A 15,749-nucleotide genomic window follows, 5' to 3' on the forward strand; every position below is an offset into this window, starting at 1 on the left:
CTTGATCAATTCCTCAAATCAAACAGGCCATTAGAACTGGAATATCACTTTCCACTATATGCTTAGGAAATTATTCGTCTTCTTCTGCCTGATGTTTTTTTTCTATTGGAGTGGTGAGATGGTTAACTTATTTTAAAGACCTTCTGTCCATTGAAAGTTTTGAGAGTTTGGTTTCTGATGGATTTGGTGGTTGGTTCTACATTTGTTTGTGAATATGAATATATTTAACATCGATGCTTCTCATTGTTTCAGTAAGCAATCATCATCATCATTAGTCTGAAGTCAGAGAGGCACACAGTCTAAAAAGAATTAACAGTTTCCAGTGTCCATGTTCACTACCCATTTGTGTCCCTTCATTTGTTGAAGTTTTTATTCACATATTAACAAGATTTGTACTATTTAAAAATGTTTGGATGCAGGTTTTTGCAGAGTAATTTGTTCGCTAAATATCCAATGTAAAGTATGATCAAGACAGCGTATGTGCATTTTCTGCCTTCATGAGGGAAGGATAGTTGGCAAAGCCATTGTAGATGTGGATGTGGATCAGGCAAGCTAAACCTCCTTACATGGGCATTTGGCATTTTAGAACTCCTACGCGGAATTTGTAGATGGTATCCAATATAAGAGGAAGCTACTTGATTGGAAACCACATTTTCTTTTTCTTGTACAGTATTGCATTCATATCGCTCACAAAATGTTGCAATCATGTTTTATATTGCACTGTAAAATATTGTAGTCATGTGTAATTTTTGTAAAGCAGAAAGTTAGAATATCAGTACTATCTAGTTAATCTAAAACCTCATGCTATACTTTGATATAGGAAGGCATCTTTGCAGTATTTCTAACAGCAATCGGTGTTGTGGGCTTCTGGCAATTGCCCAGTCCTTGAAGTTCTGCATCGAGTAACACAGTGCATGTTCTTTTGTATTTCGTATATGCGTGCGTAGGCGCACATATACTGCCTGTCTGGCTTTGCTTGTGATGGATAACACCGATTACGCTCGCAATTCTTTTTTAGTCAATTTTTCAGTTGGTCTGGTGATTTTGCTCGTGGCAATGTTTTGTGTTAAGAGCTTGTTGCTTTAATTGATCCTTACTATCGTTTGCCACATGTGTATGTTCATAGTTGCTCTTTCTTACTGTGTTTAAGCTACATTGATGGGTTTGTTCTCGAGTCTTTTTCAGGCGAGACCATGGAGACGATGGAGATCTCATCGATGCAGTCCAAACAGAATTGATCGAGTGGACAAAGATAAAGCGGATGTCACAACTGTACCATCTTATTGGTAATATCCATCACACGAGGGCTGCACACACCGTCAAGACCAGCTTGACTAAGGTGTGATGACGAGAGGAAGGGACAGACGGGATTCATAATCCCATAGCATAACATAACAACATGGAGAGACCGTCATACTCTCCCTGTGGCCACTATTAGTTTTTGGCTGCTGCCGGCTTGCTGCTCTTCACCTGATTTCACGTGGAAAAGAAAGGTGACAAACCGCTATTAATCATCAGGAAAAGAGATTGCATGATAAGGATAGCAAGATTAGGTTGTATCAGCTACAGCTCAATACCTTCTTCTTGGGCTCCCGGGGCTTCTGCTCAGCCTTCTTAACGCCGCCCTTGGCGGCCGCCGGCTTCGTCGCCGTCTCACTGAGCTTGGCAGCAGGTTCCTTCGCAATTCCGGCGGGCTTCACGGCCTTCAGGGAAGCCATTCTTCTGATGCTGCTCTGCTCTGTTCTGTCCTAACCCTGGGGAAAGGTTCAGAAGCTCTTAAGCAGCTGTGTTGTTGATGAACTGCAAACGGATGGGTACAAGGTATTTATAGGCCTTCGTAGTAACCAGTAAGATATGCAAGATCTCTCAAGTGTGCAGAGTACAAATCCTAGATGTGCAGGAATAAAGGAACCCAGAATTATTATGGCTTGTCCAAGCAAGTGATGGCACGATGCTATCTGGGAGCTTTTACAGAATTGGATGCCTGGTTGGGTTGCAGTTACCGGACTTGAAGTTTTGCTATTGGAAGTAGTTGAGCCCTATTATTCCTCGAGTCAGATACGCACAGGTCGAAGAGGATATGCATGGCAACGAGTGAGAAATTACGCCAGTACGAGGGCACTGCTAGTTAAGTGCTAACTAAGGCCCCGTTTAGGTTCCGAAAAGAAAATTTTAGGTGTTATGTCGGACGTTTGACCGGATATGAAAGATGTTTCGGCTACGAATGAAAAAATGAATTTTATATAACCGTGAGACGAATCATTTAAGTATAATTAATCCATTATCAGCGCATGTAAGTTATTGTAGCACTTAGGCCTAATCTTAGACTAATTAGGCTTAAAAGATTCATTACATGATTTTCTCCCTGACGGTGCGATTAGTGATTGGTGCAATTAGTTTTTTATTTCATCTATATTTAGTGCTTTATTTAGATATCTAAATATTCGATGTGATGTTATTAAGAACTAAACGGACCTAAGGCGCACAAAAGCATCGAACAGAATAAGAATATCCTTATTCACTCTACATGCAACTTCCTGAATTATTCCACACTTACGTGATGCCGTCCACACGAAACGAACAAATCGCTTACTGGTTTGGTGTGAGGTGCTTTGAGCATGAGGCCAACGAACACAAAGTGGAGTGGCTCCGAGTTGGTTAGGGGCTTGGAACATATCACGATTCGATTCCGTTCACGCGTTACTCGAAGTTGGTATGTATGGTGATTTGATCGATTCAGAACAATACTGTCGAGACTAAGTTAGGTTCTATTCCAGCTGTCGAGGGAAGCTTGCTAGTTCATTTTCATTTACTTTGTTAAAAATTCTTTTAAAATGCTCCTTTTTTGCAAGGGGAAAATTGTTCCTGGTTAGAAAAAACACCTACTATAAACTAGGTAGGTATTTTCTTCACCCAGGAGAGTAATGAATCTAAATTTTACATGAAGATACGAAGCAAGCATAACTCGCATGGTTAGGGTCTTTGTGGTGGCAACCTAGCTATATACTGTATATTCGACACGTTCAATCGACCAGCATACGATTGGAACGATAAAATGGCGTCATGGAAAACGGCGTGAGGCAGCAGTACCACATCAAATCCCACATGCGAGCTCCGTGTGATCACTTGGAGCCGCGTGCTGTTTTTGTCAGAGATTTCATCGATCTGAATACACTGCTTGGTAAGTTGATCTCAGCATTCTCTCTTGTGTTGTTTCCTGTGTTTCAGATGCTCATTTTTCTGCCAAGTCTTACACTTTTTATGTGATATGAGCACCTAAGATCAGTTATTATAACTGTAGATGATCAACTCTCAATGATGCTCATGTTCACAGTTAAGCTATTTGTGAACAACCGAGAGCCATAAGAGATTTCTAATAGCATGAAAAACTCACTTGTATACTAACCGCCGCGATATACAAGTAATTTCTTTTTATCAAACTTATCAGAAAGAACGTTTTTTTTTTTATCTTTGAGGAGGTATCACGAAGTACCACTGTTTTCTATGTAAAACTTAGCACCTTCTAGTATTTAAGGTACCAAGAGATACCAAATTTTACATAGAAAACCGTGGTACCTTCTCAAAGATGTTAAAATTGCTCTGATAGAAAACAAGGAACCACAGTTTCAAGTTCCCATTTTCAGGGCAATACCCGTTGCATTCAACAAAATATAGGTACAGTGATATCCTCAACCACAAGCATAGTGTCTAATCATTGAGTAGAAATAAGAAGATGCAGATGTTGTGTTTTGTCCATCAATTGAAATGGAGTGTGGTCTACATGGCATATTTCTGTCTTAGGCCACCCTTAGAATTTATATTTTGTTTAGGCTTATAAGGTAATTTTCAAGTCACAAGGCATAAGCCTAAGAACCTCTTTATTTGGGCTTATAGTCAACTTTCAAGAAAAAGACATAATACTAAGTAAACAAGTTGTTTTTCATTAAGATTTTTTTTAAAAAAATTCACTCTTACCCTGATTTGCCAAAAGCTAGGTTTGAGTAGTTTCTTTTTGTTTTATTTAGAGTAGAGGTAGCACCTCGCTCTAAAAGTTTAAAGCATTTAAGCCACTGGCTTATAAACCATAAAGAAGAAATCGCTTTAAAATTTTAAGCCAATAAACCTATGTCAAAGGGCCTTGCTGCGCCGCTATTCTACTATCTTAGCCCACCAGCTATCGGGACGGGCCGCGGCATCCGCATGCACCGCCCACAAAGACACAAGGGCTCCGCAAAATTTGGGCCATTGCACTAAGCCTCTTAACTACTCTTCCCTGCCGCTTGTTCCCGTTCGTCCATGCGCACGTCCAGGAGAGCTCATTGTGCTACAGCTACTGGACTGTGTGTTGTTGCCTCTCGTATGAACAGTGTATGAACAGTGTACATGTGTGCATAAAACGATTGTACGGTTGTTATAAGTTATAACCTACTGCCTTCTTCGTCCGAGAGAGAGTGTATTTTTAATTATTTATTTTTAACGTTTGACTGTTTATCTTATTTAAAAGTTTTTCACGATTAGTGTTTTTATTGTTATTAGATGATTAAAGATGAACAATGCTTTATGTGTGGTTATTTTTAAAGGATTTTTATAAATCTTTTAAATAAGAAAGATAATAAAATGTTAGGCACTTAAATTCATAAGTGTGAAGGAAGCAATATTTTCAGAAAAAGAGAAGGGAGCAATATCATTCATTATGATCATCCCACAAACTCACGAAGGCTTATAGCCTGTAATATATATATTCTGTCCTGTGTAGATGTGCTGGAGTAAAATACAAAGAGGAAAACCTTTTCCATGTTACGCCGTGATGAAACCTCACATGATGCATGCCTGGCTCCGTTACCGTACGTAGATCTCGTCTCGAGGCCAGGGTATGCACACAGCATCCTCTACTGCCCGGCGAGCAAAAGGCCGAGGAGGCCCCGACTAGTCAGTCCTACAGTGGCCATCACGTCAATCATGCCCAAGCGCCTCATCACAGGACACAAGTGACTGCAATAATAATACTATAATCATGACGGGTCCATATCCATTTCTGCGTCTCCGTCCCCCCAAAAAGCACGCGACAGACAGCACAGCGCAGCGCTCCACTCCACTCCATGGCGGCAGCAGTAGAAAATTTTACAATCAGGAGCAGTACTGCTAGTAGTAGCATCTGCTACAGCTAGTGGTGCTGGGCTGTCTGCAGAGGCGTCAGTCAGTCGCGAGCAAGATGCAAGGCGTGGCTGCAGGCTGCTCGGCTCCGCTGCAAGATGCAAGGTGTACAGTAGTAGTTGCTCCGTTTCTTTTGTCTTGCGCGGTGAGTCGGTGGCCTGCTGCTGCGCTATTGCTGCCTGGTCGAGGTTTCCGGGTGCTCACATTGGCGGATTGCCCATCGCCAAACCGGCCCGGCAGAGTCGTTCGTGCCAGAGCCTGCCCGATCTTGGCAGCTGTCACGGCAAATGAAGCGTGACGGGTGACAACTTTTTTTGAGTTTTACTAGTAGTTGATCACTCGTCAGTTGGCGGTTGCGCAATCACCAGTTTTCATCCGGATTAACGATCTTCTGTATCCTCTCTACCAATGTGACAGGAACATTCCAGTTAACACGTGGGTCACATCTTTTATAGACCTACATGTCAATAAATATAGCGGTAAGCATCTCATTATTTTTCATTAATAGCAATAGTAGGAGTATACCGTAAAGTTTTAGAACCAAAATATTAAAAATAATACATATATTCATTTTTTCTATAAGTAAATCATGAAAGTGAAGATACAAGCTAATAGAAATATGTCTAGATCATATCCAAACAAGATCAGATGCGATGCACATAAACAAATCAAAGGTACGAAACATGATGAAGCCTACCAACAGTTCTAAACCATAGTGTTAGCAGCAGTGACAGTGTGAACATAACGCAACAATTTAGGTTGACGACGACACACCACGATCGGAGAAGGAAGACGCTAGTGTTGTACGGATAACAAGCAATCATGCGTAGTGCTTTCCAAAATCCATATTCATCAAAGGTAAGCGATACAGAGTAGACGATGTGTTTGCGACGCAGTACAAAGGAGGTGGCAAATTCTAGCTTGTTTTTTGTGTGTGTTTACGTAAAGGTGCCAAGATGTTATTTATAAAGACCTCAGGACGCTTGACCGCATGCACAATCTCTATAACTCATGACTAAACTGACAAGTGAAGTGTAACATATTCACACTCTCCATGTGAACCGAATAATCTATATAGTTCCAATAACAAACTCTGGATAAATTCAATTATTTGCAACAACTCATAACAAAATTGAATACTTCAAGTGCAATGTATCCGGTCTCTCCATGTGAACCAAATAATTCGGAGAGTTCCAATAACATGCTCCAGATAAATCCAGTTATCTATAACAAAATAAAACTTACAGAAGGAAGTTACCCGGAGGCAATTTAGAGACAGCCCTAGGAGGGAGTATGGTGTAATAGGAGTACCATTTTTTTCTTCCCATTGCATTGACTAGTAGGTTGAGGCCCAGTATGCCAATGATTAAGTTGAGTGAGGTGAGAAAACTCACGAATTAATACAGCAAGAGCTTAGAATGAACTTTGCATAGTGTACTACACCCTTCTCCTTTTCCATTTCATTGACAGGACGTCTATATCCAGAACAGAACGAGATTCTCTGACTTAAGTCAGAGTAACTAACATGTAGATCCAGTGACGAACCCAGAACAGAAATTACCAGTGGTCCAATACGTACTAATTATTTTTTTTTTACTTATACACTAATTAATATGATATAATTTAGATAATTTACGTACCCCGGGTAACAACACATAGGATCGCTACTGTGTAGACTCAGTGAGGCCCACGTATCAGCCACCCACGTCTCTCTCTGACTTAAGTCAAGAGTAGCCACGTCCATCAGAAGACCATAGTTCATCGGCGCAAAACTCAGCAGGTGTGAGCCACGCAGTGCTAATGCTACTCCACTTACTAGTACTACACTAAAGTTAGCGTGGTTCTCTTCGCATGATTACTGCTGCTGTTTTTCGTGCGAACAAACCCCCCTCGAAACTTTGCCATAAAAAAGGTGCTAATTAGCTCTGTCCTATCTGATATATTCCTCCGCTTTGTGTTTGATTGAATGGACTGCGATGCACTCTGTCGAGTCGAGCTGGGCGCAGGCAGGAGTTCATGGGCAGGCGCCGCATGCCGTCCTGGCCTCCCCCATCGAATGATAGCACGACGCCCTCAGCTCCTCTTGTCAGGCCAGGCCATCATCATCACTTGCGTCGTGCTTGTTTAGCAGAGGCTTAATCACTTTTAGTGGGTATAAGCTGCACGGAATGTCGCCTTGTCTTACCTAGCCGAAAAAGAGACCAAGAGCTAATGCTAGCTTTAGCACGAACCCACGCGAGGAAGAAGAAGAAGCAGGCGCTGCCTGTGCCCTGCCAGAAGGACAGAAGAATAGAAAAACCAACGGCTGCATATACTGTCAGGAGTTCCAAACTGCCCTTTTCCGTTGTTAATTGAGTTTAGCAGCAGCTCTTCAAAATAAAATGGCTTGGAACGGTTAGCTGAAATAGCCTGAGATGCTACTACATGAATATACACAGTCCGAAGTCTAGAGTCTGGCTTGCAAAACTGCCTGCAGAATCCGTCGAAACAAAACGTGGTTGCAGAACTGGACTATGCTCAAAGAGAAGGATAGCCAACGTGAAGACCGAAGAGGAGAAGTAAACAGTGAAGATCGGATGATCTACAGCAAGAAGTACCGGCCCAATAAACGAGAAAAGGGGTCCATATCTGTGCAGTCGCTTGTGTCGAATCCTGCATGGGATTTATTGCCACCATCTGACATTCATGAAGACATCAATCACCTTGGAGGCAGAAAGAGGAGGCCGAGGAGAGTAGTTTTTTAAAAGAAAATTAAGCAGGTCAGGCCTGTTCAGTTCATAAAAATTTTTCTAAAAAACATCACAACGAATGTTTAGAAGTTGAGCGTTACGAAGGAAATCGTGAGATGAATCTTTTTATCTAATTAGAACATGATTAGTCATAAGTGCTACAGTAACCAATATGTGCTAATGATAAATTAATTAGGCTTAAAAAATTCGTCCCGTGATTTTCATGCGAGCTGTGAAATTCATTTTTTTATTCGTATCCAAAAACCCCATCTAACATTTAATTAAAAGTTCGATGCGAGTCTCTCGCCAAAAATTTTTTGGCAACTCAACGAGGCCCGAGATCAACGAGCTTCCAGTTTCTCACCAAGCACAAGCAGGTCAGTATCAATCAGGTTTTAAAGAGGGCTGTCCTTCCATGCGCCATGATTCGACCCATCGGTTTTACAGAGAGACAGAGAGAGAGAGAGGCGCTCCTTCGGAAACGACGACCCCGGTCACCTCGTCCGACCGTTCCATGCACCGATATGCACTACGGCCATTGCATCAACAGTTATGCATTGACTCTCCGTGTCTTGTGATAATGGTACTGTTTCGTCTCAAAATAAGGGACTATTCAGTTTGAATGAATTTTAATCCATAAAAATATAAAAGTACAGGAATATGAATATATACTAAAATCAATCTATACGAATTTTTAAGAGATTTGAGCGATGGAAATTTTCATATATTTTTTCTCTACAAGATATAAGATAGGGAAATTTATTTTGTTTTTCTATACCTCATAACTCCAATCTTTTGTTCTTCTCCAAAATAAATAGGCACTAAATGTATTTTTAGATTGAAATTTTATTCTAAAATATGTGTAAGTACATATCACTAATATTTTTCTTACTAATCACTTCACGTTTAGATTTTTCTCTATTTTATCTCACTACAATAAATTTACCTTTTTTCTAACCCAACTTCTAAGACAAAAAGTTAAGCCCATTGCAACTCTACCCAAACCACACTAGTACACTCTCCATCCCAAAATAAATCAATATTTCAGTTTTTACCTATAATATTTGACTCTTTGTCTTATTTGTTTTTTTACAATTACTATTTTTGTTTTTATTAGATGATAAAATATGAATAGTATATTATGTGTGACTAATTATTTTTAATTTTTCTAAAAAATTTCAAATAAGACGGATGGTCAAATATTTGACACGAAAACCAAAAGTTTGCTTCTTTTTGGGATAGAGGGAGTATTAACAAACGTGACTTGCTACTGTAATAAGATATTCCACCGTTTTTAATCGGATTTCCACATGTTTTTAGTTTAATATTGAATTGTTCAAATAGTCTATTTACTTCATGCTTTGCAAAATACATTTTTTTTCAAAAAAACTTTATAAAAATTTTAACTTTATTAATCAAAGTACATGACACCCTATTTAATGTGTATGACAACTCATAAAACATACATTGAGACTGGCCTTAGCCACTCGTGTAGTTTTGAGTATGTGGATCTAGGTTTGACACGGGCCAATAAGTTTAGAGGGCAACAACGCACTTTACTCTTCCATCTATGTAAGCTTAATTTGGTTGGTTTTATCCTGTGCTAATACTCCACAAATTTAGGAGTACCAATTAAGTTATCACCAATCTTGGCCATAAAACACAAGAAAACTGAAGCTAACTAGTAAAAAGTGATAAAAGTACTCTCTTATTCTAAAATGATTTTATTTTTCACTCATCACGTGTGCTAATACAATATCAAAACACTAAAATGTCATTCACTTGTTACTTACTTTCACAAACTTCTTCGATGAAATACGCACTAAAAGAATAATTTTATTTTAGGATAAATAAATTGGAGTAAAAATGATGGTATTTTGAGAACCTTTGATAAACAGAGACAGAAAGAGTGCTAGTCCGGCATTCTGTCGATCCCACGTCACAGCAGAGTAGCAGACAAAAATGCATGATAGTGGTAAGTATGGGCATATAGGACAATTGATGCATCTCGATACTACTACTATTTCATTGTCAGCCCACACAATCTATCTGGATAATACAACACTGTTCGCCAAGTAGTTCCAGTATGCCTTGCTCCATCCGTGATCCGTCCTAATGTTAGACCTTGAACTAAATGGGGGGCGCATCCTAATAATATAGATCTACGTGGAACCCATCCTATTACTCTCTCCCCGGTATTTAATGGATAATACCGTTAATTTTTTCCACATGTATGTAAATATTGTAAAAATATAAGTTGTAGAGTATTTAAGTAATAAATCTATTTACAACAAAAAAAATATTCATGCAAGTATTTTATATGAATGACTAAATATGTGAAAAATAACAGCGATGCCATCTATGAAATAAAATACATCCAATCCTAGTTTTACTTACTTCAGAACAAATATGACCTATTTAATATTACTATTATTTATTTTCGACCAGGTATTTCACTTGCCACTTGTACTAATGACAACCGTTTACTAAGCACCCAACAACCTCCCAAAAAAGCCATAAAAAAGGAAGATAAATTCCATTCCGTTCCGTTCCCAGTTTCCATAGTATGCATATTATTCCAGAACAACCGTACGGTCACACTACCTACTTAAGTGAAGTCTAGTAATAGTACAGTAAAACACCAAGCATGCAAAGAACTGACACGATACAAGCAAACGTGAGAACGACGCTCGATCGATCAAACTCTCAGGAGGTAGACGCTGAGCTCCGGGCCGCCATTGTTGCCGCTGCCGTTGCCGCCGCAGTCCGGGTTCATCATGTAGAACGCCTCGGAGTCGCGGGAGCCTACGACGCGCTCGAACCGCGCGCGCATGTACATGACGTCGCCCTCCCCGCCGCCGCACGCCGCCGGGATGACGCCCGCGCCCATGGACACGGGCTCCAGCGCGCGCAGCACGCGCCAGTCCGCGGCGCCGCACTCCCGCCGCACGGCGTACCCGCAGCTCCTGCCGTTGCAGTACGCGCGCCACAGCGTCTCCTCTAGCAGCTTCCTGCAGCCGGCGCCGGAGGAGGCGGCGGCGGGGAAGGCGGAGCCGCCCTTGCGGCGCTCGCACTCGAGCGCGATGCGCACGAGGCCCGAGGCCATCTCGCGCACCAGCGACGCGGTGGGCGCGGCCAGCTCCAGGAGTAGCGCGGGGCACGCGCGCGGGTCCACCTGGAACGCGAGGTGGACGTGGCCGCGGCGGTGGCCGTAGAGCGTGCCCGTGAGCTTCGCGCCGAGCCCGACCTGCCGATGCCGGCCGGCGAGGGCCGCGGCCAGAGCCGTGCGCAGGCGCGACACGGCCGTGCGGCCCTTCTTGCGCTGCTGCTGCTGCGTCTGCTTGAGCGGCTTGCAGGGCGGAGGAGACACGAAGTCCTCCGAGTGGAACGACGGGCAGGTGGAGGAGAACGCCATGGTGGCTTCCTCCTCGTCCTCTGCCCCAGCGCCCTTGATGAAGTCATCCTCACCGGCATTGCTGGCGCCATGGCTGCTGCTCTTGCCAAGAACTGGCCACTTGAAATGCCTCCGGGAGAAGGAGAACGAGGACTCATGGGGGCTCCTCGCCATTATGGTTCTCATGGTTTCTCGCTGAAGAGAAGTGTTCGATTCCGAGTTCAGGAGGAGGCTAGCAACGGGGGTATTTTGTACTGCGGGGGAAGAGTGGAAGACTGGTGAGCAGAACCCACCAAACTGAGGAGACAGGAGAGGAAGAAAAGAGAAGCCAAGTGAGGAGTGTGAGAAACTCTTGGATTTGTCTTGTACCTGGCCTGCTTCTGTTCTGTTTTGTTGTGTTTTGATGAGGGAAAAATGGAAGACAGGGTGCAGATTATGGCAGAGTGGGCATGGGGCAGCACCGCAGCAGGAGAAATGTGGCTGTACAATTCCATTTGATAAATAAACCATCCTTTGATGCAGAGATGCCGGCTCTATTGTTTTGCTACAAGCCGAGGCAACATATTAGTAATTTATGAATAATTTGTATGAGAAACAAATTATATATATTTTTTTATTGTTCTAAAATTAATATTAAAAATAAATTATAATAAAAATTCCAAAATCTATCTTAAATTTAGGTTTTAAGATTCAAATTTATCGAATAACAATAAACATGAGTAAAACGACGAGTGCGGCTGTCTTACCTACTTTCTCCGTGCAAAAAAATAAATTTTCTAACTATAAACATAGACATCCAGTCAGCCTGATTTATTTCCAGAAGTTTATTTCTCCAAATCAACTCCAAATTTAAAGTTAAATATTTAAATGTTGGCGTATAAGCATAAGCAAAAGCGAAAAGACGTGGGTGCTAGTTCTTGCCTGGTACATTCATACTAGTATAGTATACTATGTGGGGAAAGTAATTTCAACCCTTTTCCTTGTTTTTACATGTATTTAAATTCTCATAAAATTGATAAGATAAAGCAACACGTGACATATCACTCCATTGAAATATAGTACAAGTGTAAATTCTATCCATATACACGTCGGAGAAAAACCAAATATACATGTGAATAATAACGTACTTAGCATCATATTATTCCTTTTGTTTCCACTTATATCAGTCGAATTTAATTTTTACAAGTTTGTGAAGGGGTATACTCTCGACGTTTGGGTCTAGGCTTACCATCTGTCTTATTACAAAAGTTAAATAATTATTAATTATTTTATTTAGTACTAAAGGAATTTTAAAAATAACTTATAATTTTACTTATTTGCATAAAAATTGAATAAAATATATGGCCAAACATAGATCTAAAATTCAAAGGCATCGGATAAAAGAACTTATATATTGATCTATCTCATCAGAGTTTTTATATATTTTTTAAAAAGTTATATGGCATGCAAAAAAGAGAAGAAAACCCTTAACAGATAAAACCATATCCGTCTGATCGAGTGGTAATTTTATTAGTGATCATACCTGTAGGATTTTGTAGGTATTTCGATGATGTGTATTAACGGATTTTCTGATGAGCATACGTGTTGCTTAGGGGGTGTTTGTTTGTAAGGGCTAAACTCACATCGGACGATTGAACACTTATTATAAATAGTAAATATAGACTATTAATAAAACTCATCCATAATCTTGGACTAATTCGCGAGACAAATCTAATAAGCATAATTAATTCATGATTAGTCTATATGATGCCATAGTAAATATTTGCTAATTATGGATTAATTAGACTTAAAAATTCATCTTGCGGATTAGCTCTCATTTATGAAATTAGTTTTTTATTAATCTATATTTAATACTTTAAATTAGTATCCAAACATCCGATATGACATAGGGCTAAAAAGTTTAGTCCCATCTAAACAACCGCTTAATGTCATTTGGTGAACATGTAGCAAAAATACCTAGTAACGGGTTACGAGTGAAAATAACCGTAGAATCTTTGAGCTCCAAAATAGTTCATTTGCCTTGTAACCGATTTGACTAGTCGTATCCACTGTTTTAGTTGGAGTGTTGAATCTGAATAGATTGTTTTTGTCCTGTATCACGCACTCGTGCTGTACTGCTGTGTCTTCTGGAGCGAGAGTTTTTTCCATATGTGAATGTTTAATTTTTTAAATTTTTTAATAAATAATTTATTTTATTATTAAACTCTTAAATAAAAATATTTTCACCGTATAAATCTTTTGACCACGTCACTAATATTGGTGGTAAGGTAACAGAGTGTTTGGCGTGTCAAGCATACCAGAGTTGTCGCCATGCCAGTGACACGGATAACGTCAAACTGGCATGATCAAAAAATTCATACCGCGAAAATATTTTTCCTCAAAATTTAGTAATAAAATTATTTATTAAAAATGTTTAAAAAATAAACAATCTCGTAATTTTATATGCCTGTAACGAGCATGCCCGCGAATGCTGAAGACTGATTTGTGAGTACCGTGTCGCCAGGTTGACTGCTCGTTTATCTGTGGACACCACACACGAAACATGGCAAACAACAAGAATTTAGGTGAATTCCAGGTGAGCATCGAATGACTAAACTCGATCAGTGGGTTGGATCGGTGGTGACCTGGATTAATTAAGATAGCTGCTTCTCACCGGTAGCTAATTCTGCATGTCAGCATCTGGTGTCTTGAAGTGGGCTGAAACTAGATCGATCAAGAACCCACCAAATACCAAAAAAATATCGCTCTCAGCAAAGGCTTAAACTAAAGTGATCCCCTTGGAGTTTCAAAGGCATGCGCAAGCATGCTTGAGTTTGGCTTCTGCCTACCCGCGTCTCAAGGCCAAAAAGCCTCCAAGCTGCCTCCTGAGTCCTGATAATAGGATAAGCAGGGAAAAGTACAACGTATGACAGAGATAGCCCCCGTGATGACGAAATTGGTGTTAAAATTGGGAGGGTCTAATCTAATTCATTGTCATATAATAATATTCTTTTTTCTCTTCTTTTTATTTATAAAGGTGGTTATAAAGAGAGTTAGTAAATAAAAGTGTGGTCCGACATAGAATGTTACCACCATTTTTCACAGGTAAAGCCCATCGGATACAGGGATTTGCTCGAGTTTGAGACAACCTTCTGGGTAAAGATTGCACTGTTCTAATAATGGGTAGTTTTAAGGTGCTTCACTAAAAAAAACTTGAATTAATCCTAGCCACTGATTGTCTAGGAGTACTTTGGCATTATACTATTCTTTTGGCATGTTTTGCATAGCTACCGCGTGAGAGCTTAAAAAGGCAACATACTAAATGCTTGCATTAATGTTGCACGAGAATTCACAGATTGCATGCGATGGTAAAGCACGTCTAGTACTAATTGTCATATTATGATATTAATGTTTAAATTATACGTACTTTGATGTGATAAAAAAATTATTACAAACATTTGATTACTAAAGTTGAATTCCTTACCATGTTTAGAATTTAAAAAACTTAAAGATTTTATATTCATATCAGGTATGTTGAAAAATTAAAGTTTGCATTTATCAACTTTTTGTTCACTTTCTTTAAAACTAAATTTACTGATGTTTATGTTTTTACATATTTTAAATCACGTGGATGTTTCAAAACATCACTAAATTTATTTTCTATCGCAATTTTTTTCCTAAAATATTACTTGGTTCTCAACTTTCATTAGTCATATTTTGATAATTCTCATATTAGTTTTTCTTGATGTTCGATGTTTGTATTTATCAATGTATATGTTTTATAACCAAGTCAATCAAAAGTTTAGGTATAAGTAAGGTATAAAATCATATTAAATACTCCTTTGGTTTCATATTGTAAGATTACGTATAGATTCATATATTGATTAATATATATTGTCTCTATATATGTCTAGATTTATTTGTATTTATATAAATCTAGGTATGGTTAAAAATCTTACATCGTAAAATTGAGATAGTAGAAATACTACTACGTATTTCCTTCTATAATATGCTATCATAAGTCATTTTACCCTTGAGATGAATCTTTATGCGTGAATCTTTATGTCTAGAAAATGTTTTCTCCGTAATCGTTGGACCTTCTGAGATGAATATTATAGAATAAAGTGGGAGTAAACTACTCAAGGCCTTTACGGCGTGTGTTGTTTTGTCTTACATTATTCTTTGGCTCCTGCGTGTGCTTTTCAAATTACAGAATGGTGTATACTTTATAAAAATTTTAGTTCATCATATCATTTTTGTAAAGTGGATTTTGATTTTATAGTAATTTATTTTATCGCTTATACTATTAAATTACTTAAAAATAAGATAACATTTATGTTTTTTACTGGACAAAAGAACACAGCATACAAGATGAAAGAAGCACTACGACCACGATGATAAGAATGGAGAATGAAGTTAGGGGTTGTTTAGATGATGCTAAACTTTTTAGTTTCACGTCACATCGGATGTTTGGATACTAATTTAAATTTAAA

At 39.4% G+C, this 15,749-nt stretch overlaps 1 protein-coding gene and 1 long non-coding RNA gene across 2 annotated transcripts; both read right to left on the minus strand.

Moving 5' to 3' along the window:
• Positions 1–1,254: 1,254 nt before the first annotated feature.
• LOC102702979 lies at positions 1,255–2,132 on the minus strand. Its single transcript, XR_423032.3, has 2 exons — positions 1,578–2,132; positions 1,255–1,470 (listed from the first exon to the last, which is right to left on the minus strand). It is a non-coding gene; the product is annotated as an uncharacterized LOC102702979 (long non-coding RNA).
• An 8,178-nt stretch (positions 2,133–10,310) lies between these two features.
• On the minus strand, positions 10,311–11,658 carry LOC102700394 (protein MIZU-KUSSEI 1-like). Its single transcript, XM_040520003.1, has one exon. It carries the CDS (start codon positions 11,461–11,463, stop codon positions 10,582–10,584), a length of 882 nt encoding a protein of 293 aa, XP_040375937.1. The 5' UTR covers positions 11,464–11,658; the 3' UTR covers positions 10,311–10,581.
• Positions 11,659–15,749: the final 4,091 nt, after the last annotated feature.

Source organism: Oryza brachyantha, chromosome 1, assembly GCF_000231095.2.
Source record: "Oryza brachyantha chromosome 1, ObraRS2, whole genome shotgun sequence".
Classification (NCBI taxonomy): Eukaryota; Viridiplantae; Streptophyta; class Magnoliopsida; order Poales; family Poaceae; genus Oryza; species Oryza brachyantha.

Bases quoted from the DNA above. Each gene is read 5' to 3' on its own strand.
- LOC102700394 (XM_040520003.1), bottom strand. From the start codon at position 11,463: ATGAGAACCATAATGGCGAGGAGCCCCCATGAGTCCTCGTTCTCCTTC.